General features: G+C 34.1%; 2 protein-coding genes across 2 annotated transcripts; one reads left to right on the forward strand and one right to left on the reverse strand.

Moving 5' to 3' along the window:
• Nucleotides 1-13,048: 13,048 nt before the first annotated feature.
• LOC128566045 (olfactory receptor 52P1-like) lies at nt 13,049-13,999 on the forward strand. The gene has a single exon (XM_053562949.1). The coding sequence runs from the start codon at nt 13,049-13,051 to the stop codon at nt 13,997-13,999; it is 951 nt and encodes a 316-aa protein (XP_053418924.1).
• An 8,512-nt stretch (nt 14,000-22,511) lies between these two features.
• LOC128565613 (olfactory receptor 52A5-like) lies at nt 22,512-23,462 on the reverse strand. The gene has a single exon (XM_053562203.1). It carries the CDS (start codon nt 23,460-23,462, stop codon nt 22,512-22,514), a length of 951 nt encoding a protein of 316 aa, XP_053418178.1.
• Between the last annotated feature and the right edge of the window lie 1,785 nt (nt 23,463-25,247).

Genomic DNA, 25,247 nt, shown 5'->3' on the forward strand with positions numbered 1-25,247 from the left:
GATTGGTTTTTCCAAGAAAGTCAATTACGTGGTGTCTTATGTAAAACAGACTCAGTATTTAATATAATCAAAAGCAATTTCCCAATTAATAATTTCACAATTATTATATGATAATCTCCCAAAATTTATCTTAATTCCTATCAAAACATAAGATCACATATTACTTATAGAAAATAATGTTAGTGCCATGTGTTTAAAATTAGGTAATTATTTTTATTTACAATCAAACAATTAGAAGTTCTTAAAGCAGTGGTTCTCAACCTTACTAATGCCGTGGCCCTTAATACAGTTCCTGTGGGTCATGACCCACAGGTTGAGAACTGCTATCCTAAAGACACATATATTTAATTTCAAAGGACATTCACATTATTCCCAGAAGGGATACGTATACCCAGATAGAAAGAGCATAAGGTAGCAATAAAAAAAATTACATAGTCTTTATTTAAAATCTGGCACCATCACTTGCTAGTAATGTGTGTTTAGGTCATTCATAAGTGTTAGTGTGGATCAATGTTCTTATCTATTAAACCAATAGGACCTGATTTAAGGCTATTGCAAAGATTAAACAGGTTAGTGTATATAAAATGTTTAAAATGTTTTCTGAATAATGATTACTACTACTACTGATTATTTTTATTATGATTATTGTGTCTTGAAGGTGACAGTGATACCAGTTTTCTTCTAACAACATTGTCACTCTCACTTTTAACTGTGTCTACGTTCTTTCCAAAGAGCCCAGTTTGTCTTTATACCAATATAGCACATGTAGTGAAAACACTTTGAGAGCAGGCCATTCTAAGTGTAAGAAGACCATTGCTACCTATCACTTGGCTGTGTTTGCAAAGGGAATTTCTCAAGAGAAAGTAAAAAAATCAGAAAAGCAGAGCAAAATTCAGATAAAATAGGTGCTCAGAGAAAAGAAGAAAAAGAAATGCCCGAAATGTGTCTATATAATTTCCACTCTGTGTTCCCAATCATGTTTTGAGCCATAAATACACTGGTCATTGTATCATTAAAGTTAGTAGTTTCTGTAAATCTGCTCAGAGTTCATCTCTCTTGCTTGAATTTTTCACAATTTTTTTTCAACAATATTTGTTATGTAGGAATGAGGAGAAAATTTCCCTTTCTCCCAAAATTTTGCTGACAGATCAATTCACAACAAAGCAGATTAATAATAGAAAGAGATTTGTTTGCTGCCCACATGGGGGAGAATCACACAGTGATTACTCAATATCCTGGTGGGGTCCCATTTTAAAGGGCTGGTGGAGATGAGGAATATTAAGTCTGCTTACAGGCAAAAAATGGTTGCCAGGGAGGATGAAATGATACTTGGAGAATGAATGGGTGAGGGGAAACAGACTGACTTATAAATTAACCTGAGAGATCCGTATTATACTAATATTTACAATAATTTGGACCAGGTCTGGTCATATTCTATATCTTCTTTCCTGAAATGTAGTGAGATAACAAGGTAAGGAAGGGAAGTCGAAAACTCTTTTTTTTTTTTTTATTAAATCATAGCTGTGTACATAAATATGATCATGGGGCACCATACACTTGGTTCATAGACCATTTGACGCATTTTCATCACATTAGTTGACATAGCCCTCCTGGCATTTTCTTAGTTTCTTTGCTAAGACATTTACATTCCACATTTACCAAGCCTCACATATACCCTTGTAAGATGCACCACAGGTGTGATCCTTTCAATGCCCCTCCCTCTACCCCCCTCCCACATCCCTCCCCACCCTTTCCCCCTTCCCTCTATTCTTAGGTTGTAACTGGGTTATAGCTTTCATGTGAAGGTCCTAAATTAGTTTCGTAGTAGGGGTGAGTATATTGGATACTTTTTCTTCCATTCTCAAGATACTTTACTGAGAAGAATATGTTCCAGCTCCATCCAAGTAACCATGAAAGAGGTAAAGTCTCCATCTTTCCCATCTTTCCTCAAGGCTGCATAGTATTCCATGGTGTACATATACTACAATTTATTAATCCATTCGTGGATGGATGGGCATTTGGGTTTTTTCCATGACTCAGCAATTATGAATAGGGCTGCAATAAACATTCTGGCACAAATATCTTTGTTATGATGTGATTTTTGGTCATCTGGGTATATGCCCAGTAGAGGGATTACAGGATTGAATGGCAGATCTATTTTTAGATCTCAAAGTGTTCTCCATATCTCTTTCCAAAAGGAATGTATTAATTTGCATTCCTACCAGCAGTGCAAAAGTGTTCCCTTTTCTCCACATTCACGCCAACATCTCTGGTCTTGAGATTTTGTGATATAGGCTAGCCTCCCTAGAGTTAATAAATGGAAAAACATACCATGCTCATGGCTGGGAAGAATCAACATTGTTAACATGTCCATACTACCCAAAGCAATATACAACTTCAACGCAATCCCTATTAAAGTTCCACTGTCATACTTTAAAGATCTTGAAAAAACAATACTTCGTTTTATATGGAATCAGAGAAAACCTCGAATAGCCAAGACATTACTCAAAAATAAAAACAAAGTAGGAGGAATTACTCTACCAGACCTCAGACTATACTACAAATTGATCATGATCAAAACAGCATGGTACTGGCACAAAAACAGAGAAGTAGATGTCTGGAACAGAATAGAGAACCAAGAGATGAATCCAGCTACTTACTGTTATTTAATCTTTGACAAGCCAGTTAAAAACATTCAGTGGGGAAAAGATTCCCTATTTAACAAATGGTGCTGGGTGAACTGGCTGGTAACTTGTAAAAGACTGAAAGTGGATCCACACCTTTCATCATTAACCAAGATAGACTCTTACTGGATTAAAGATTTAAACTTAAGACATGAAACTATAAAAATACTAGAAGAGAGTGTAGGGAAAACCCTTGAAGAAATTGGGTTGGGCGAGTATTTTATGAGAAGGACCCCCCGGGCAACTGAAGCAGCTTCAAAAATACACTATTGGGACTTGATCAAACTAAAAAGCTTCTGCACAGCCAAGAACACAGTAAGTAAAGCAAGCAAACAGCCCACAGAATGGGAGAAGATATTTGTAGGTTATGTCTCTGACAAAGGTTTAATAACCAGAATCCACAGAGAACTCAAACGCATTAGCAAGAATAGAACAAGGGATCCCATCCGCAGGCTGGGCAAGGGATTTGAAGAGAAACTTCTCTGAAGAAGACAGGCGCACGGCCTTCAGATATATGAAAAAATGCTCATCATCTTTAATCATCAGATAAAAGCAAAACGAAAACTCTTTTTGATTGATCTGTCTGGTTTATACAGTAGAAGGACTGCCCCTTTCAAAGGCCTGTGTTCTCTAAAACCATTTAACCCAAACGCCATTTACACCAAGGAGTCATGTTTTGGAGTGAAATTTCCTGAGTTCTTCAGTTGGCACCGTAGTTTCACTGGGCAACATGGAACTGCCTTTGAATTGTGCCTTCTCCAAGAGTTACAGATGTGCTCTGTTCATCAAAAAAGCCTGAGGAGTGTGTATTGCAAATATTGGACATTCAGCTGAGACAAGACAATGCCCTTATGTTAGGAACAAAGCTATAAAAACACTAGAATAATGGAAGTCCTAGGTGCATATTAAAACAAACCTAAGACATGCCTCAAAATGATCCAGGTAATCATCTTGTTAATGTAACAACACATTCATTGAACAGGCAATAATATTTTAAAGAAGAGAACAAAATCCAGACTTTCAAAGTTTAACATCAATAATAACCAGGATATAATAAAAAATCATTACATATGCAAAGAACCAGGATGTGAGACTCATAATAGTAGGGAAAAAAAGATCAATCTAAAAAGTTTCCCAGAGTAACTAAGATATTGGAATTAGCAATCAAAAAATGTGGGACTCAATAGATATATATTAGTAATATGCTCAAGACTATAAAGAAAAAAATAGTATTCTTACAAAGCAGATGATAATCTCAGCAGAGCCATGTTGAATATAAAAAGAAAACAAATTGAAATATTAGAACTAAATAATATAAATCTGAAATGAAAATCTTAACAGTCTTAACATCATACAGGACACTAAAGAAAAAGATTAGTAAACTGGGACATGGGATCATTCAAACTCTATAAACTTAAACACAGAGAAAAAAGGCTGAAAAATCAAAATAAAATTTTGATATTGTTTAATTGACCTCTTGAATAATATTGAGTACTATAACGCAATTTGATTCTCAGTAGGCACAGAGAGAGAAAAATTTCATACAAAACTATTTGATGGTCATTATTTTAAGTGAAATAAGCCAGGCACAACAAGACAACTGTCATATGTTTGCACTTATATGTACAAGTTAAAATAGTTGATCTCCTGGAGGTAAAGCATAGAAGGATAGATACCAGAAGTTGTGAAGTGTGTATGGGTAAAATGAGGAGGAGGAAGAGAGACCAATTATTAGGTACAAATATACAGTTATATAGAAGAAATAAGTTCTCATGTTCAATAGCAGAAGAGAGTGACTATAGTTAGTAACAGTGTATCGTGCATTTCAAAGAAACTAGAAGAGAGAACTTGAAATATTCTCAACACATAGAAATAATGGTACTGAATAAATATGTAAAATATTATGTATCAATAAATTGAAAAAATAAAGGAAAAAATAAATTTAAAAAGTCTTATGCTTAATTTTAAAATGTTGACCTACATTAAAGATAAACCTACAGAAAACTCTATATCAGTACATACTATTGACATTCCTAAGAAGAAAATATACTTAGAATAACTTAAAAGCACCTATGGAAAAAAGTACCTTGTATATATGCCAATAATGAAAAGAATTTTCTACTCGTTGCTCATCAGAAACAATGTAAATTAATAACAACAGACAAGCTTTAAGCTGCTGAAAGGAAACGTAATAGAATGCCACATATACACCTTCTATACACACATATATATAACACAATGTCCTTCAAGAATGGAGGTGAAATTAAAATTTAAAATTAAAATTTTAAAATTAAAATTAAAATTTTAAAATATACATGAAGGTGATTGAATTATTCACAGGACACTTGTAATAGAAGAAATTCCAAAAAAAATTTTTTGGCCCAAACTCCAATAATATTAAATTGAAACAATGTTATTTGCACCAGGGATTGGCAAGCAGTTTTGGTTAAGAGTCAGGTAGTGAATACTTCAGGCTTTGCAAGTTACATATGCCCTTTGTCATATATTCCTTTTTGTGCAGTGTTTGTGTGTGTATATTTGTGTTTGTGTTTTAGATAATCATTTTTGAAAACAAAACACACACACACACACACACACAAAACACATTTCTTAACTTCTAAGAGTGAAGAAACAGGCTATAGACAGGCATAAATGGCCTGAAGGTTGTAATTTGATAGATACTAATCTATATTAGGAAATAAAGAACTTTAAAATGGAATTATAGAACATATAATTTATTACTTAATTTTTTAAGGAAGGTTAATTTTTAATTAAATTATGACTATAGTACAAAGGGTGTCCACAAAGTTCATGTGAAATTTAAAATTGCACATTATTTTAAAGTGCAACGAACTTCATGGCCACCCTCTAAGAAGGAGAAGGTAGAATGAAGAATTTTAGAGCAATATTGAGATTTTAGAACAATCTCCAGCAACGCAGAAAAAGGGATATGAAATAAAAGTGTGTAAAAAGACAATAAAGAAATTCAAAATGAAATATTAAAAATATTTTTTAATCCAAAAGGGGTAAGACAGGGGTAAAAAGAATAGTAAAAGAAAAAAAAATTAAGGTGGTAGAATTTAATCCAACCATATTAAGTACACTAAAAGTAAAATAGTTAAATATTTCAATTTAAAGATACAGATTGTCACACGTAATTAAAAAGAAAAATCAACAGCAGTTTTTGACTTAGAGAAGGTAGCCATTCCAAAATACAGATACTGATAGGATAAATAAAAAGATAGAAAAATTTATAACCTACAAATATTAATCATAAGAAAGATGAGCTAGTTATAACATGAATACCAAATGATACTCAAAAAGGAGTAATATGAGTACTAAAGAGGGATTTTTATATTGATAAAAATGTCTACATACTATGAAGAAGATGAAATAATCCTAAAACTACTCACATGTAATAGTAGATTGTCAAAATATATGCAAGTCAAACATATAAGAATAAAGGGGGAATTAAAAATCAATGCCTCATGCTGGCATTTTAATACTTCTCTTTCAATAATTTATTAAACAGATAAATCAGACAGGATATTGAAGTCCTGAACAATGAAAAACAACTTAGCCTATTGGACATTTGGAGAAAACAAAAATAACTATGTGCAGAATATAAATGTATTAATATTCCACTCACAAAAGAGCATTTAACAAAATAGATCATTTTCTAGTCCAAAAAGAAACACTTCATCAAGTTCAAAGGACTTAAAACTTATAAATATTATCTAAACTATTTACTCATACTGGAACAGAATATAATCATAAATCAATAACAAAATTTAATATCATTCAAACATTTGCAAGTTAAACAAAATGCTTTTAAATAATAAGTGGCTCAAAAAATCCACAAGATGAACTAGATAATATTTTATAATAAATTACATATATGAATTATAATAAAAATGTAATATTTTATATGGCCAGTAGATTTTTTTAATGAACATGGCTATACTAGAAAACAAAGCTTAGATTCACATGATTTTATAATATTATTATGAAGATACCATTTAAGTATTAGTTAATAAAAATCATCAGATATCACATCAGCAAAATATCATGATCAAGCAAGGATTATGCCAGACACATAAGGAACATTCAGGATCAAACTGTCTACTAATTTAATTCATATTGCAGAGTTTAGTAATAAGTGGAGTTATGCATGGATGTGGAGACAGGTAATCAGAGCACTAAAATCAACTGAAGATAACAAGGATAGACTCATTGCATAGTAGGCATTAATATACATTTAAGATAATATCAAAAATATAGAAGAGACTTGTTTTAGATGGTTCTACAAAAAAGAGTTTTTATTTACAGAGTAAAACTGAGTCTTTATCAAACATTGTATATAAAGGAGGATTCTAGATAAATACAAGACCAATATGAGAAAGATAAAAATATAAAGTTAGAAGATAATGCAGCAACATGACTTTGTAATATATATGTAAGGAAAAAAAAAAACTAAAATGAAAGAGAGAGAGAGGGGCGGCGCCTGTGGCTCAGTCAGTAGGCACCAGCCCCATATGCCGAGGGTGGCGGGTTCAAACCCAGCCCCGGCCAAATGGCAACCAAAAAAAAAAAATAGCCGGGTATTGTGGCGGGCGCCTGTAGTCCCAGCTACTCGGGAGGCTGAGGCAAGAGAATCGCTTAAGCCCAGGAGTTGGAGGTTGCTGTGAGCTGTGTGAGGCTACGGCACTCTACCGAGGGCCATAAAGTGAGACTCTGTCTCTACAAAAAAAAAAAAAAAAAAAAAAGAGAGAGAGGGAAAGAAGGGAAGAGGGAGGAAAGAAGGGAAGGAGGAAGGGAAAATTCTAAAGCAAAAAAATAGTGGCTAAATTTGGATGATTTCAGTATGGCAGTTTTTTATCAACAAAGGCATCAGAAAAAACATTAATAGGCATCCAGTTATGAGAAGTCATTGGTAATGTTTACCATGACAAGTGTTAGTTTAAACTGCCTGAGAGGCATCTGCAAGTCAACAAGGAAAACTCAGGATCAATATTTTTTTTTAATCAATTAAATCAACTACCTTATATGAGAGAAAAATCACAAAGGACACTTCAGGATAAGACAAGATGTTTGGATGCATTAATAATAGCAGAAATGTAATATCTAAAACATGAATAACTCAAGTATCATTTATTTACCATATTAGATTAGAAAATATCAGAGATTAAAAATTCAAAGATGTAATATAATGATTTTTGAACTGATGATAGGAGAAGAGATTAGTGTTACTATTCTAGAGAGCATCTAGCTACTCACCAGTTCAGAATAAACTACGCCTTCCTTTTTCCTGTGCCCTATATTAGAATTGAATGCTACTGATCCAGGGTAAGGTTTGCAACATCCATTTCCAGACTGCATATCTACACTAAATGCAGCGTTTTCTAAACATTTTATTTTCACTAGTGTAAGCTAGACACCATGAGATTGTCTCTAGGGACTATGTTTTCCAAAATAGAAACATAAAGAATATTTTCCAAAAAGAGTTGAAGAAAACAAAGGGAAGAAAAACATTATGGAAATAATGACCATCTCTGAGGGATTAAAAACTTGAGTAGGAGTATAAAAATCTATAAAATAGGGTGCCATCTGTGGCGCAGCGAGTAGGGCACTGGCCCCATATATTGAGGGTGCTGGGTTCGAACCCAGCCCCTGCCAAACAGCAGCAAAAAATAGGCATTGAGGTGAGTGCCTGTAGTCACAGCTACTCGGGAGGCAAGAGAATTGCCTAAGCCCAAGAGCTGGAGGTTGCTGTGAGCTATGATGCCACAGCACTCTACCTAGGGTGACAAAGTGAGACTCTGTCTCTAAAAGAAAACAAAAACAAATCTATAAAATACTTAAGTTGTGGCAGGTATACAAAAATATATAGTGTTCTTTTAAAATTTATTGAGAGGTTACTGGGTTTGTTACTATATTTCTTATGACACTAACAGTTTCATGAATAATGTAAATATGGAAATAAATGGATACAAAAATTTCAGTAATCTAGTGATACTCTCATTTGTTGATAGGCAATAACTGACCTCATCATTGTAGGGACACTGGATTATTGTTAAATAAATAGTTTTCAATTTTATTTCAAAAATATGGATTATTTATGTTTTATTTCAATTTTATTTCAAAAATAATATAGTTTTCATATTTTCAATTTTATTTCAAAAATATGGATTATTTTTGAAATAAATAACATCAACTAAACAAGGAAGATTAAAAGAGAAATACATTTATTTACTGTGAATATGGGAGGGATCACGGATGAATTATACATACCCCAATCATGTCTATAAATTTATAGGCCCTTATTTTAGAGTGGAGGGGAAGAAGAGAAATATAAGTAATTTTGTGTAAGGGTAATAAGTGGTTAATAAGGAAGATAAATATATACTTGGCAGAATGAATGGATAATGTGAAGCAGATTGACTTGGGAGAAATTCTTTCTGAAAATGAAATTAACCTAAGAGACAGATATTACATTTTAAATGACTTGGGCCAGGTCTGGTTGCATTCTTTATCTTCTTTCCTGCAATGTATTAGGATTGGGTTGAGGAGGAAAGACAATTGTTCTTTTTATGGGTACTTGAGGTTTTACTCAGGTAGCTCTCAAGGGGTCTTGAATTGAAAATAGTCATACCAAGGAACCATATTTTTTGGTGAAATTTCCTGAGTTCCTTTAGAAAATAGACATGTTTTGGGTGGCGCCTGTGGCTCAAGGATTAGGGCGCCAGTCCCATATGCCGGATGTGGCGGGTCAAACCCAGCCCCGGCCAAAAATCACACACACACACAAAAAAGAAAGAAAATAGACATGTTCAGTCATAGCAGAGAGAAAAAATTTGACAGATTGCCTCTGCATAAGAACTTGTAAGTGCATGTGAGCACATGTTAATTAGGGAGAAGGAACATAAAGTTGTTGGCTGTATAAAAATTGTATCTCAGAAAAAATTGTACAAAAAAAAGAATAGAGATTATGAAATATCCTATGCAACTTTACACTTTCAGATGTATTTAATTTTCTCCTGAAGACTAAGTGAGAATTCAGTGATAGTCTGAATTCTGGAACTAGAGTTTATAATGTGCTTCTCTTAATTTTCAGAAACATTGCACACTAACTTGGTTTGGTCTTTTTAGTGTTCTTACAGATTTCTCCAGTGAACTACAACTTAGAACGTCCATAGTCGACCACTTCCCTTCATTGACCACCTTCTTAAGTCAACTTAATTTTTGTACACCCGTACCACCTGTATGTTTCAGTATAAAAGTCTAGTTCCTTTTGAGAACCACCTCTGTTTGTGGACCACTTTCTTACACTCCCTTGGGTGGTCAGCTACTGAGGCCCCACTATATTTGACTGGCATCTCAGGTATCTCATTTGACTGTGCACCCTGGGACAGCCTTTTATAACTATGGTCTCCAGAGGAGAAACACTTGAATGTCAAGCACATATCCACTCCCGTGAGTCTGCAATATTAACTTGGCTGTTCCACAGGGACATAGCTATAGCTATTACTTTCTGTTTATTCCTGGCCCAGTCCCCTTTTTGCTTTGATACTATGTGCCCAAAGGTCCTTTCTGCCTTCTAGACCTGAGATACCTCCTGAGCTTGGAATAGCCCATTACAAAGCTCCATAACTACCAACTTGACATAGACACTCAAGTGCTTCACTGACAAATATTGTCATATTTTATAATGATTTGCACATATGCTTTTTGGCTGAGATGCTGCAGTTGAAAATAATCATTTAAAAATTTGCAGAGAGCAAGGAACTATTTTTTATTATCAACTGCAATACATAATGAATTGTAAGATATTATCAAGATAAATTTGGTGGAAATAAATAGTAGAAGAAGATTTGAAAACATATAAATAATTTTACATATTAATAACACAGACATTTGAATAATATAATTTGGTAGTGGCAAAGAGGGGCAAAATAATCCTAGAGAATAGATACGTATGTGTGTGTATATACATTCAGTAGCATACTTTCAATGGAAGGATATTATAAATTTCTACTAAATGTTTATTACTAGTTATGCCATTCTTGCTAGAAACAATTTTGAAAGAACAAATTCTAAGAAGGCAGCTGAAGTGTTCAAAGGGTAAAAAGAGTTATAAATACCTACATCATCTCTGAAAGGGCAAATGTTTCACTAACAATAATAAAAATCTCTGAAATTCTTAAAGGACTGTAGAAGAAACATCAGATATTCTCTGAACTTTTATTGTGAGTTTCCTGGAATTCGGTTGTGAAGGAGAACAATATGATGGCGAGCAAATGCAAAGAATATGGCAAGAGCTCCACGGTAAGTAAGAGACTGAATGAGTGCTTGACTGAAGTGTTAGAGTTGAACAGAGAGAGAAGGCAAGGATGGATCTGAGATTTCTAACTTTAATGGGTGGATGGATGATTCTTGTTGCCATCAAATAAAATACTGTCCAAAGGAAGATAATGGAAGAATTTATTAAAATCGGTATCACGATCTTTACACATTGCTATCATGATATATTAATATAAATTTGTAGTGCATTCAAAGAACACGCTGTAAACGGTTCCACGGTGTTCTGATAGTTGTACCATATAAAGTGGCAGATTCAGGCAAAGGGTTTTGCTTGACCCAGAAACAAACAAAATTTCAAAGCCCAGCCTGTCAGAAGGAATGAATTGTTCACTTGGTTTAGAAACAGATGGAATAATAGTGCCAAGGGGGAGTTAGAGAGGTCTGGGAAGATATTCCGAATGTTCTGGTGAACTACCTACTGACCTTACAGAAATAGATAGATGTCTCCAAACCAAGTCTGAGAGAAGATGAAGACTTTCTAGGAAGGAGGGGTTGACTGTATATGCAGATCATAACTTCAGTGCGATCTCTGAAAATTTCTCAATGTTTCCCTTCTGGGATGCTGACTGGAGCTTCTCTTATGCAAGTGGAAGTCACTTCACTTCTTTTAGTATAGATTAGACATTTTTCCATTTTATAAGCTCGTTTATTGGAAATAAGGAGAGAATTGTTTTAAAGCATTTATACTCATTTGCCATTATTATTATGCCTGTTTGTAAACCTAAGCAACGCTTCTTGGTTTATTTATGTATATAGCTCCAAGTGGGTTCAGCTACTTTTTAAAATCAAAACTCTCTGCTTAATTATGCCCCGTCATTTTCCATCAGCCTCTTACATATTTGCTTCCTCCAGAAACAATTATATGAATGGTTATCCAAGGATATCCAAGGTTATCCAAGCTCCCAAATGTAAAGCACTCATTTAAGATTTGCAAAGAGATAAGCTTAGTAAATACTTAAAAACACTGCTGCCTTGAAATTTTACTATTTGTTGATTTTGTATTAAGTTTGCGGTTATTGGATTACTCTGCTATGTAGTAATCTCTCTAGTTTTGTATATTCTGGTGAAAGTTTAACCTCTGAATTTTTCTGAAATATTTTATGACTCATAGATTTGTTTTCCAATTTACTACTGAGAAACATAGTCACAGCAGCTATCTTATTGCTGAGATCCCAAAGACTGAATCATAGTACTTTTGGTCTTTGTCCTAATTATGCAGATAAATGTAGGAGTCAGAGGCAGGGCTGAGGCTACAAATGGATTCCAAGAAACAGTTTGGATTTAATAACAAGTAATGTGATTGTATGTATAATAGTTATTTTAAATTATTTGAAAGCACAAAGAAATACAATCTTCCATTATTTTTATATAGTGGTGCTACTCTGTCCATCTTCAAATATTCTTAAAGAGTTATTTTAAAATCAGAATAAATTTACCTATGATTTTTGATAAAACATTTTATTGTCTTTAATTTTGATATGTTTATTCTTATAGCTCAGCATTTTTAGATCTTATTCTGAATTCCTGATTAAGTTACTTTGCCAAGATTAACAGTACTATAAAAAAAATTGCTTCTTGAAATACTTCTTATTTGTTGGGCATGTGTTTGCATCTCCAAATTTTGTCCCAATTTCCTTGAGAAAAATCTCACTTTAATCAAGAATATTTATATCATAGATACTGAGTTTGGCATAAAGATGAAGTTATTTTTTTGCTAACTGTTACTCTTACAGAGAATAAAAATATTGTAGAATAAGTCAATAAAATAGCAAAACTCAGAAAATAAAATTGTACTTGTCTTTTACAGAAAAGTATGCTGGAGCTCAGAATGATGATGTGGGTTGTTGAGTGATTTATGAAGATGCAGGAAAAGAATTAGCCTTTCAGCTAGCCTTTAATACATGTGCCTAGATCTCTAATAGGGAAGATTATGGAAAAGTCACTTTGTGATCCTGCTTTTCCTAGAGACTTCATGCTAAACGTGCAACCTCTCAAGTTTTAACATGGGAGACAATGCAACATCTTACATCTCATCTTTCTTCCTGGTTGGTATTCCCAGTTTGGAATATTTTCACTGCTGGATTGGCATCCCTGTCTGCCTCCTGTTTGCTCTGACCTTGCTGGGGAACAGTGTAATCATTGTCACTGTCAAGCTAGAGCCAAGCCTTCACCAACCTATGTATTTCTTCCTTTGCATGTTGGCAATGAATGACATGGCTCTTGCCTCTTCCACAGCACCCAAGATGCTTGGCATCTTCTGGTTTGATGCACATTGGATTGACTTTAATGTATGCCTGGCACAATTGTATTTCATCCACACATTTTGCATTATTGAGTCTGCACTTCTAGTTGCCATGGCTTTTGACCGCTATGTAGCTATTTGCATCCCACTGCGTCATACAAACATCCTGACAACACCAATGGTCATTAAACTGTTTTTAGTTGGTGCAGTCCGAGCTATCCTTATGGTTTTGCCCTGTCCTCTTCTCATTAAGAGGCTACCATATTATACCAAATACATCATCAATCATGCTTACTGTGAGCATATGGCTGTGGTGAAGTTGGCCAGTGCCAACACCTTCATTAACAGAGTTTATGGAATCTCTGTGGCCCTTTCAGTGATGATATTGGACCTAGGACTTATAGCCACATCCTACATCAAAATCCTCCAGGCTGTCTTCCGGCTCTCTTCCCAGAATGCCCGCTCTAAGGCACTGAGCACCTGTGCTGCCCATGTCTGCACTATTCTTGTCTCCTACACACCTGCGCTGTTTAGCTTCCTAACTCACCGCATTGGCAAGAAGGTACCTCCAAGTGTCCACATAATTTTTGCAAGTTTGTACCTTCTAGTGCCCCCCGCGGTCAATCCCCTGGTGTATGGGGTCAAGACCAAGCAGATTCGTGACCGAGTGGTGAGTCTCTTTCTCTCACATAAGAAAATTTCTGAACAGTAAAATATGTAAATGCAAAAATGCAGATTCATTTTGGTACAATGTGGCTCATGAAATCATGAGGTGTTAACAATATTAAAATCTTGCTCCCAAAATTTTATTTCTCAATTTAGTAATATTTTGTAGTGTAATATTTGATGTTGTGCTTTTTTTTCTATCTCTCTTTTTTTTTGTACATTTCTTCTCTCTTTTAGAGAATGCCATTTGAGGAGTGTTTTTGATAAATATTAACAAATATTGTTATTATTTTTTATTGTATATTCAATGTTTTCCAGAATATTCTATAGTATTCAAAAATGGAAAATGGTTAGGCCAAATTATTGAAATCATTTAAATCTTCTCAATATATTGGGCTCTGAAATTTATAATATATATTTTTCCCAATTCCAAATCTGCACATCCTGATGGATAAGTATGGAGTAAAAATAATTATTTCCAAGATGCTTTGTACTGAAAATATTGCTAACAATAATGGCATACCACTCAGTTGATGATTACTGTATGTTTGGCTATTTATTAAGCCTTTCACATGTATCCACTTGTCTGGCCCACAAAATTATACTGTGAGATTGGTGTTATTACCATTTTCTTTGTACAAATTAGGAAATCTATGCACACAGAGTTGATGACAATTGTACAAGGAAACTCATCTAAAAAGTAAAAACGCAGAATTTGAACCCCCCAATGCTGGGTTTATAATTCATGGTGTTAATCTCTACTCAGTATCATTTCCTACACAGAAATTGTGGACTTTTTATTTATGGTATGAACTAGCTTATTCCTTTTGATGTTTTATATATTATTCCTCTTTTTATTCTAGATGTTGGGGTAAATTTCCAGGGACCTGCTCACTCTAGTACTTGATAAATTCTATTTCAATATTTTGGCAAAACTCAAACAAGGATTGTTTATTCCGTTTTACTAATGTCTAATCAGAGCGGTCTCGTAACATTTAAATTATCCTTTCAAAACCAAAGCAAAAATTGAAGAGTTTGATACTTCTACCTTTCCACCTGTAGTTTCCTTTTCTTTAGCTTCAAGAAATAAAAAAAATGGAGCATTTTTATGAAGGACTAAAACATAAAACAATCCATTAGGTAAGACCCTTATTTTTAATTTAGAAGGAATACAGAGAGCGTCTTTAAACATTTCTGTACATTCTCTATTTAAAACATATTTTACCTTGTAGATCATTTTCTGGAAATTGTTAATTTTTTTCAATAGTTTTATGTATTTTTAAAATATTTGATGAACACTTTTGTGTTCTGAAATGAATTAATTCATTAAAATTTTGATTTTTGTATTTGTTTCCTATAGCCTTATTCTTATTTGTTGAATCATTGAATGTGTTTCATTAACTTTTGTATGTAATTTCACAGCAAACAGTTGTGATCTTCCTTTTTGTACAATAATCATGTACTTCTATCCATTTATTCAACGCGCAATGCTTATATCCAGTACTTCAGAACTAGGATTCCAGAGAGAAAAACGTCAAGTTCCAACATTGCTTGCATCACTAATATTTTAATAAAATTTATTTTTAACTTTATATATTATTAGTTTTATCATCTGTCAAATGAAAAAAATTATGTATGTGCTTTATAAGGTCAAGGTAAGGATTAAATGATGCAGTGAATGGGACAGGAATATCACAATAGTCAACAATAACTTTCTTCCTTCCTTCCTTCATTCATTCCTTTCTTTGTCTCATTTTGTCACCCTCAATAAAGTGCTGTGGCATCTTAGCTCATAGCAACCTCAAACTCTTGGGCAAAAGTGATTTGCTTGCCTCAGCCTCCAGGTAGCTGCTATTACAGACAACCACCACAATGCCCAGATAGTTTTTCTATTTTTAGTAGAGATGAGGTCTCACACTTGCTCAAGCTATCTTGAACTACTGAGCTTAAGCAGTACACCCGTCTCAGCCTCTCTACATACTGGGGTTAGTGATATAATAGAAATTAAAATATGAAGATCAATAATCAAAGGTATTTTTCCAGATGTATAAATGTAGCTAGAAACTGGATATCTTTACAAGAAAATCTTATTCCCTTAACTTAACATTTCTAAAATTGGACAATTTTCACTTATTCTTCCCCCAAAAATACACAACTAAGCATCTTGTTACAAGTTACCGAAATTGCTGAAATTAGTAGTCTGTCATGTCATAAAGTATTAGTGAGTAAAATACATGCTAAAATGTTATGATAAGCCAAGTATTAAAAAAATTAATTAATTTGAAACACCCACAATAACAACAAAATAAACATCAATATCAGGTATTGCTGAGAGAAATAAGCTCAAGGTAATACAGCTTAAAAATTGTGCAATTGATTATGGAACACCAAAAATAACACTCAGCCAGAGGGGCAAAAATCCATCATGACCTTTTGGAGGAGGTGCCAAAGAAAGGCTGACCTGAGTCTTGAAGAAAGATGAGGTTTTTACCATGTAAGTAAACAAAGCAACTGTGTCTAGTAGCGGTAACATCACAATGAACATATACAGACATAGTAAGAAAAGTGAAAACACATTTGGAAGAGAGTGACTTAATAAAAGCAAAAAGAGAAGAAAATTTCAAAGAAAATCATACAATTAGAAAAGCAGTAGAGGACATCTAATTAAAAAACGAACAAACAATAAAGTCTGGCTTGTGTCACTGTGAAGATCAAAGAAAACAAAGGACAGTGGAGTAATTATGGTGAAAGTCCCATACAACATGGTATAAGATGGATGGTCTGGATACAAATAACAAATCTAGCCTCGAACACAAACCTATCAATACATGGCAACACAATATTTTGTTTTGATAGTGCTTATATTCCATTTGATCAACCACAAAGAATATGAATTTCAAGCCCATATTATAACTAATAGCTCATACACCAAAAACAGGTTGCTGCCTCATCGGAGAAGTGCCATATCCAAAAGTGAATGCTTTTCCCCTACAATGGTAAAATTGTAATAATTGTAATTGTAATGGTAAAATTGATAATTTTACCAACTGGTAAAAGTTGGATAATGTTACTCCATGGACAACAAAGCTTGAAATATTATTCACCAATTATCCCTTTATATAGAAAAGATTGCTGATCTATAATTTAGAGCAATGGCTGGATACATTGTAAGATATAAATTACTTATATCATTGTATAATTGTCTTTATTAACTATCTTTTACTATAAGAGTTATATCAAAAATTTTACAATAATTACATTATACAGCTAATAAAAACATTTACAGCTAAACTTTTGGTAAGATAATGCTCTACTTTATCATCTAGCTTTTTCTTTTCTTTTTTTTTATTGTTGGGAATTCATTGAGGGTACAAGAAACCAGGTAACACTGATTGCATTTGTTAGGTAAAGTCTCTCTTGTAATTGTGTCTTGCCTCCAAAAGGTGTGTCACACACAAAGACTCCATCCCCTTCCTCCTCTCTCTACTCCTCCCTTCTCCCACCCACTACCTCCTTCCCTCTCTCTGTTCTTCCTTTCCCCAACCCCTCCCTCCTTCTTGCTCTCTCTGTTCTCACTTTTCCCCACCCCCGACCACGTACTAAGTCATTAATTGTCCTCATATCAACATTGAGTACACAGGATTCATGTTTCTCCATTCTTGTGATGCTTTACTAAGAATAATGTCTTCCATTTCCATTCAGGTTAATACAAATGATGTAGAGTCTCTATCTTTTATAATAGCTGAATAGTATTCCATGGTATATACATACCACAGATTGGTAATCTATTTCTGGGTTGGTGGGCATTAGGCTGTAAAACTAAAAAGCTTCTGTACAGCTAAGGAGACAACATCCAAAGCAAATAGACAACCTACACAATGGTAAATGATATTTGCATATTTTGAATCAGACAAAAGCTTGATAACTAGGATCTATAGAGAACTCAAATTCATCCAGAATTTTCTAAATATATATATTTGTATGTAAAATTTATTGTGTAGTTTAGTCTTAGGTATTCATAACCATTACAATGAGTAAGTAAGTGAGCATACATATACATAAGGGATTTCCCTTAAGGAATTAATATTTTTTCCTTTGAACTAATAGTTGGGGTTATGACAGAGTACCTTAAAATCATTCATTTAATCAGATCTTAGTTCTAATTAAGTAAATACGTAAATTAATTATACAAAAGTATTCATTATTTTATGCACTGACCTCAGAAGTTTCATGATCATAGTTCAAATATAAAGAAAATATTATAAAAGAAAAACCTCAAAGCTAATGACTTTTGTTTAACTCATCAGCGAAATGAGATTAGAAGAGCAATTCCTACCCCTAGAACTGCCAAGTCAGGACAACAAAGTCAATGTCATTTTACTGAAAGTGGCAGTACTTGAATGATTTTAAATTATGCTGCTCTGCAATAATGTTAGAAGAAATCCAAATGAGACAAGAAAAAATATATAGGTCACAGACACAAATCTAAGCAAAGAAAGAAAAATCACTTGAAAATAATAAATTTGGATAAACATAAAGATACTGTGATATTTTATTAGTTGATTCAATAGATGACTCAAAGTAATAATAGTAAAATGGTGCTAGGTGATTAAAGGTTGTGGATAAACAAAACAGTGTAGAGCCAGGTGTGGTGGCTCACACCTATAATCTTAGCACTCTGGGTGTCCAAGGCAACTGTATTGCTTGAGCTCAGGAGTTGGAGACCAGCCTGAGCAAGAGTGGGACCCCTACTCCAAGGTCAGCTGGGCATTGTGGCAGATGCTTATATTCCCAGCTATTTGGGAGGCTGAGGCAAGAGGATCGCTTGAACCCAAGAATTTGAGTTTCTGTGAGCTATCACACCACAGCGTTCTACCAAGGGTGACAAATTGAGATTGTATCTTAAATAAATAAATACACAAATTGGTAGAGAGAAGTAATTTTTTTTTTTTTTTTTTGAGACAGAGCCTCAAGCTGTCACCCTGGGTAGAGTGTTGTAGCATCACAGCTCACAGCAACCTCCAGCTCCTGAGCTCAAGCAATTCTCTTGCCTCCACCTCCCAAGTAACTGGGACTACAGACACCCACCATAACGCCTGGCTATTCTTTGGTTGCAGCCATCATTGTTGTTTGATGGGCCCGGGCTGGATTCAAACCCGCCAGCTCAGGTGTATGTGGCTGGTGCCTTAGCCTCTTGAGCCACAGGCGCAGAGCCAGAGAGCAGTAATATTATAAAGAATGGGAGAAAAGATTGAAAAAACTCCATTTTAAGGTACCTGCATTATCTATGAACAGCCCAGTATGTGTATTAATTTAAATAGAGCTTAGCTCTCACTTTAGGGGTACAATGTAAGGGTATACAGCACACCTGTCCAGGTGAAGGGCTCATCTACAACTGAACTTTACCTAAAAATGCAAACACTGTAACCTAGTCAAGAATATTGTCATATTAATCTGTAATAAAAAAGAAAATAATGACTCACTAATTTAAGCATGTTTTACATGTATGCTACAACTCAGTAAAGTGTTTATAAAAATAGGTAATGTAAGTCCTCTATAATAAGAAACTTGGAAAAAAATTAAAAAGAAATAAAAAAAATGAGGTTGGATTAATTGTAAGTGTATACAGCTCAGGGAAACCGCCAAACACTTTAAAGTAGTGTAATTGATAATACATGAGAGAAGAGAAACTGAAATCATTTAATGTTTTCAATAAATCCAGAGAAAACTGGGGGAAAAAGATGGTGGGGGGGATGAACAAACAATTACAAATGTGGTATACAGTAATCGAATTATATCAATAAATCTTTAATCATTGAGTTATCCAAATACACCAATTAATAATTCAGGTGTTTTGGCCAGATGCCATCGCTCATTACTGTAATCCTAGCACTCTGGGAAACCGAGGTGGGAATATGCCTTGATCTTGGGAGTTTAAGACCAGGCTGAGCAAGACTGAAACCCCCTCTATACTAAAAATAGAAAAATTAGTCAAGCTTCATGGCAAGAGCCTGTAGTCCCAGTTGCTTGGGAGAATGAAGGAGGAGGACCCCGTAAGCCCAGGAGTTTGCATTTGCTGTGAGTTAGGCTGATGCCACAGCAGTCTAGATTGGGGCAAAAGATTGAGACTCTGTCTCAAAAAAAAATATCATAATGGATAAAAAATAATCCAGTTTACACCTACGTGTATCGTATATAAATTGTTAAAGAAATCAACTATAAATATAAAAATATATAAATGTTAAAAGTATAAAAAATGCAGTCAATACTACCTAACCAAAAGCAAGTTGGACAGTCTATGTTAATGTTAGACAAAGCAGACTTCAGATAAAAGAAAATGATGAGAAATAAAATTGTTATGATCTAATAATAAAAGTTCAGCTCCACAAAATGCATAAAAATTGGTCATGTGTATAAACTTAACAACAGAGAATCATATGATAATATGTGGGCAAAACTGACAAAAATTCAATGGGGTACAGACAAATCCACTGTTGGAATGGGAGGTTGAACGTCCCTCTTTTATAAACTGATCAAGCTGAAATGGCTTATTCTAGGACTGATACAGACAATATCCAAGATGAACCTGGAGCATCTTTTAGAGCCATGAGGTATGCAGTGCTAATAGACACAAACTCATGCACACACACGAACATACACACCCACACTACTTACAGGGGAACAGAAGGCAAGTCAAAGAGCTACCAGTGATCAAACTGAAACAACTTAAGCAAGAAAATAAATAAGGAGACACTGGATTGTTACATATAATCTGAAGAGTAATGTAAATATCCATAAAGCCATACTGATAGAAAAATGATGAAGTAAGTTAATCAGAGGGTAACAAAAGTCCTCCAGGTGAAGAATTTGACACTATTTATTAAATTATATATTTACAGCTATTCCATATACGAAGAAGAGGAACATAAACTTGTACTCCTTCAATGTGAACTGCATACAATGACTTCAAAGCATATTCTATGGAAATGGGATTTAAAAAGAAAAAAAGAAAAAAGAAAAGACCTCTACAGTAAAGAAATATGAAAATGTACTACCTCAGCCAAGTAATCAAGGTAAACATACACAGTGATAAATTATGTTGATAGCAGGTACCCTTGATAACAAGGGGATCAAAATAGCACTTTAAAGCTCATCTTCCACCCATTCACACATAATCCAACTCTGATCTTACCAAAGATGTAAGATAAATTCTATTACAGGGAAATCATACAAAATACTTGAATAGTATTCTTCAATAGTGTTAAGGTCATTAGAATAAAGGAAAATATGAGAAATTTTCATAGCCAAGATGAAGCTAAGGAGATTCAAATAAATGTACTGTTGCACTGGGGGCAAGAGGAAATTCAGAAAAAAACAAAGAAAATATTCTTAAAATCTATAGACTATTAATTTATTCCATTCTATTCTATTAATAGTCAATTTATTAATTGCAACCAATATGCCACCCTTATGTAGAATGGTAACATGGCAACTTTTTACATGATATATACATTCAAGTTAATGTAATTCCAAATCTGTTCCAAAAAAGTGCATAAAATACATTCATTCATCATTGAAAATAAGAGACTTCCCAGTGCTCAGATCATCATAGGACAAAGACCAGTGTAAGATGTGAATGTTCATATAATAATAATAATGACAGTGATCAAAATTTGAGAAGAAAAGTAGTGATGGTTCATTATCATTGCAATTATAAGCTTTAAGACTAGATTTAGTTGGTGTTAATGTATTTTATACACTAAATATTTTTGATTGGAGGATAAACTTAAATTTTGGTGTATATTTAAGGAAGTTCTTACACTGAATGAAGAAAGTTCTTCAGTAATTGAAAGACAAGCTTAGTGATTTTTTTTATGGTATCTATTGATGAATAAATTTTGTCAGCACATTAGTACAGTAAGTAGTATACTTCAGGGTGTCCATAAAAATAGTACAAATATTTAGTTTCATATACATTAGAATTATAATATGTTAGATTACATTTCTTATGCAATGGCATTGATAATACTTGGTATATTTTGGAACCAACCAATGAGCACACAGTACACAGAGGGAAGTAAAAGTCAGTGGAAATCAATGGGAGGGGGGAAGAAGGGAAAAAAAAAAAAAACTAACCTAAGGGTAAAATGAACACTATTTGGGTGGTGGACACATTTATAACTGAAATGCAAGCATTACAAAGGTGATCCATGTAACATAAAACATTTGTGCCCTCTGTGATAAATAAAACCGAGGCTAAAACATTAACATTTATTCTTCCTTATAAATCATGTCTATTACTGAAAGCTCATAAAACTATAAACAAATGTTCGTAATTTTTGCCTTAGTGTCATCAATTGGTTAAAAATGACTAGCTCTTTGTGCTCCAATTCTATAGCCAAAATAAAAGATATTAAAGAGTCAAAGTCTTACTGCCTTGAATGCAAAACTAAAACTTCATACTTTAGCACTCGGTGAACTACAGAAAGCACAGATTCTCATCAAGAACAAGGTTGTTTCATAGCAACATTTTGTTATTTAAGTAGGATAATGAAAAATCAAGAAACACCCTTAGGGAAGAATATCTTAGACATTCCATTGCGAATTTGTTTGGTCTTCACTCCATATATGATAGGATTGAGCAAAGGTGGGACAAGTAGGTAAAGGTTTGACAGAAGAATATGAATGTAGGATGGAATGTGGAATTTAAACCTATGTGTAAAGAAAGAGAAGAAACCCAGGGCATAAAACTCAAGGAAGACAACAATGTGGGCGATGCAGGTGTTGAAGGCCTTTAGCCTAGCTTCCTTTTGAGGAAGATTAAAGACAGTTATAAATATTCGAATGTAGGACAAAGTGATACATATTATGTCTAGTCCAAGTATACTGAAAGCTACAAACAAACCATAGATTTTATTGATATGAACATCTTCTGCTGCCAACTTCACAATGGCCATATGCTCGCAGTATGAATGGGAGATCACAGTAGTCTTGTAGAATTTCAGTCGGCATTTGATGAGGATGAGACATGGAGCTACAAGAAGCCCTGCTCTAAGTGTCACCCCTACTCCAATCTTATTAAGAAGTTTATGGGTAAAAATGGTTACATGTCTCAGAGGATCACAGATTGCCACATAGCGGTCCAGAGCCATGGCCAGCAAAATACCTGACTCGATACACTGGAATGTGTGGATGAACCACATCTGCAAGAGACAGGCATCAAAGTATATCTGTTCCAAATGAAACCAGAATATTCCTAGCATTTTAGGTAGGATGGAGGTACTGAGGACAATGTCTGTTGCTCCAAGCATTGCCAGGAAGATGTACATGGGTTCATGGAGGCTGCTCTCAGCTTTGATGACGACCAGGAGCAGGGAATTACCAAACAAAGCAATGATATACATGGCACAGAAAGGAATTCCAATCCAGAATTGCACAGATTCCAAGCCAGGGATGCCAACAAGCATCATCACCGGAGGCCTGAAGACTGTCCCATTTTGCTTGAGCATGTTGGCTTAAGGATCCTTGGCTGGTAACTTCTGATTCAGTCTGGCCGTATTTGTTGGTAACTCTCTTCTGTTTTGTGTTCTCACCTAGATTTATACAACCAGAGACTGAATGTGGTTTCATGGGGAATTTTTCAGGCATACCCAATTATTGCTGAGTTAACTAAGTAGGTACAGGAATGCCTAGATAGACTGGATAGATAGATAATTTTTTTTGAGGCAGTCACACTCCCTTGTCCTGAGTGGAGTGTGGGGCATCATAGCTCACAGTAACTTCAAACGCTTGGGCTCAAGAGATCCTCTTATCTCAGCCCCCAGTAGCTGAGACCACAGGCCCCCTTCACAATGCCTGGACAGTGTCTCTACTTTTAGTAGAGACCAGGGGTCTCACTCTTCTTCAGGTTGGTCTCAAACTCCTGAGCTCACGAAATCCACATGTCTTGGCCTCTCAGAGTACTAGGATTAGAGGTGTGAGCCATCGAGCCTCATCTGACTCCTGGCTTCTTACATTTTATCTCAGTTTTCAGTTCTCTGTTCTATTCTTTTCTCTCTTTCTTCCTCCATCTCTCAGTCTCTCTCTGTACTTGTGTCTATACTTCTTTACCTTTCTCTCTGTAACACACACACACACACACACACATCCTAAAGGTGTACATACACTCGTGCTAGAGAGAAGACACATTGTTAGTAATGTAAGGGCATGTGGTTTGTGTATAATTAATTAAAATCATCCTATAGAAAACCAGCTTTGTTTTATATGATAATAAGTTACAGATACTTAACTGGTACATTATAATAATATCTTCACATTTGTGTCCTTACTAGAAGCATTTATTCAGTCAATCAACAGGTCAAGGAAAAGAAAATAAGAGGGAATTTCACTATTTCAGGAGCTATACTAAGCATTGGGTAAGAAATGCAAACAATGTAACCTAATCATTTGTATCTTCATATTAATCTGAAATTAAAAAATAAAGAAAAACAAAAGAATAGTAAAGTAGCATCCTTGTTATCAAGGGTAATGTTGTATTATAGTGTCACTTAAAAAATATACATATGAGGCATACAGATGCAATATGGGATGGTTTTAACTCAAAGGTATATGTTAAGGAAATTTTCTATAGAAAATTAGAAGAATTCATAGAACTTATAGGTAAATAATAAACAATAACATATTTAAAACTATCTATGAAAATTCAGAATGGAAAATTTTGTACTGGGAAAAATTTGACTTGTTAAAATAATGGCCCCAAATGTAAAGTTGTTATGTAGTTTATTTTTTCTAGAAAAATTTATATTATAAAAACCTGATTAATAAATATATTTAATTTAAAATTATAAATACAGACAACAGTTCTTAATCAATATTAGCTTATAAAATTCATTATAAATTATCAACACAAGGAAAAAATACTTAAGTACATTAAACAATATTGAATTGGTAATTATGTTTGTTCAGTGTGATTTACTATAGAATATGTTTTTTAATTAAAAATAAACACTTTTGGGATACTTTACTAAGGAGAATATGTTCCAGCTCCATCCATGTAAACATGAAAGAGGTAAAGTCTCCATCTTTCTTTAAGGCTGCATAGTATTCCATGGTATACATATACCACAATTTATTAATCCATTCGTGGATCGATGGGCACTTCGGCTTTTTCCATGACTTAGCAATTATGAATTGGGCTGCAATAAACATTCTGGTACAAATATCTTTGTTAAAAAATATCCAATGTACACAGCCCTACTATGAAACTAATTTGGGACTCTCACATGAAAGCTATA

This window comes from Nycticebus coucang, chromosome 14 (genome assembly GCF_027406575.1).
Source record: "Nycticebus coucang isolate mNycCou1 chromosome 14, mNycCou1.pri, whole genome shotgun sequence".
Lineage (NCBI taxonomy): Eukaryota > Metazoa > Chordata > Mammalia > Primates > Lorisidae > Nycticebus > Nycticebus coucang.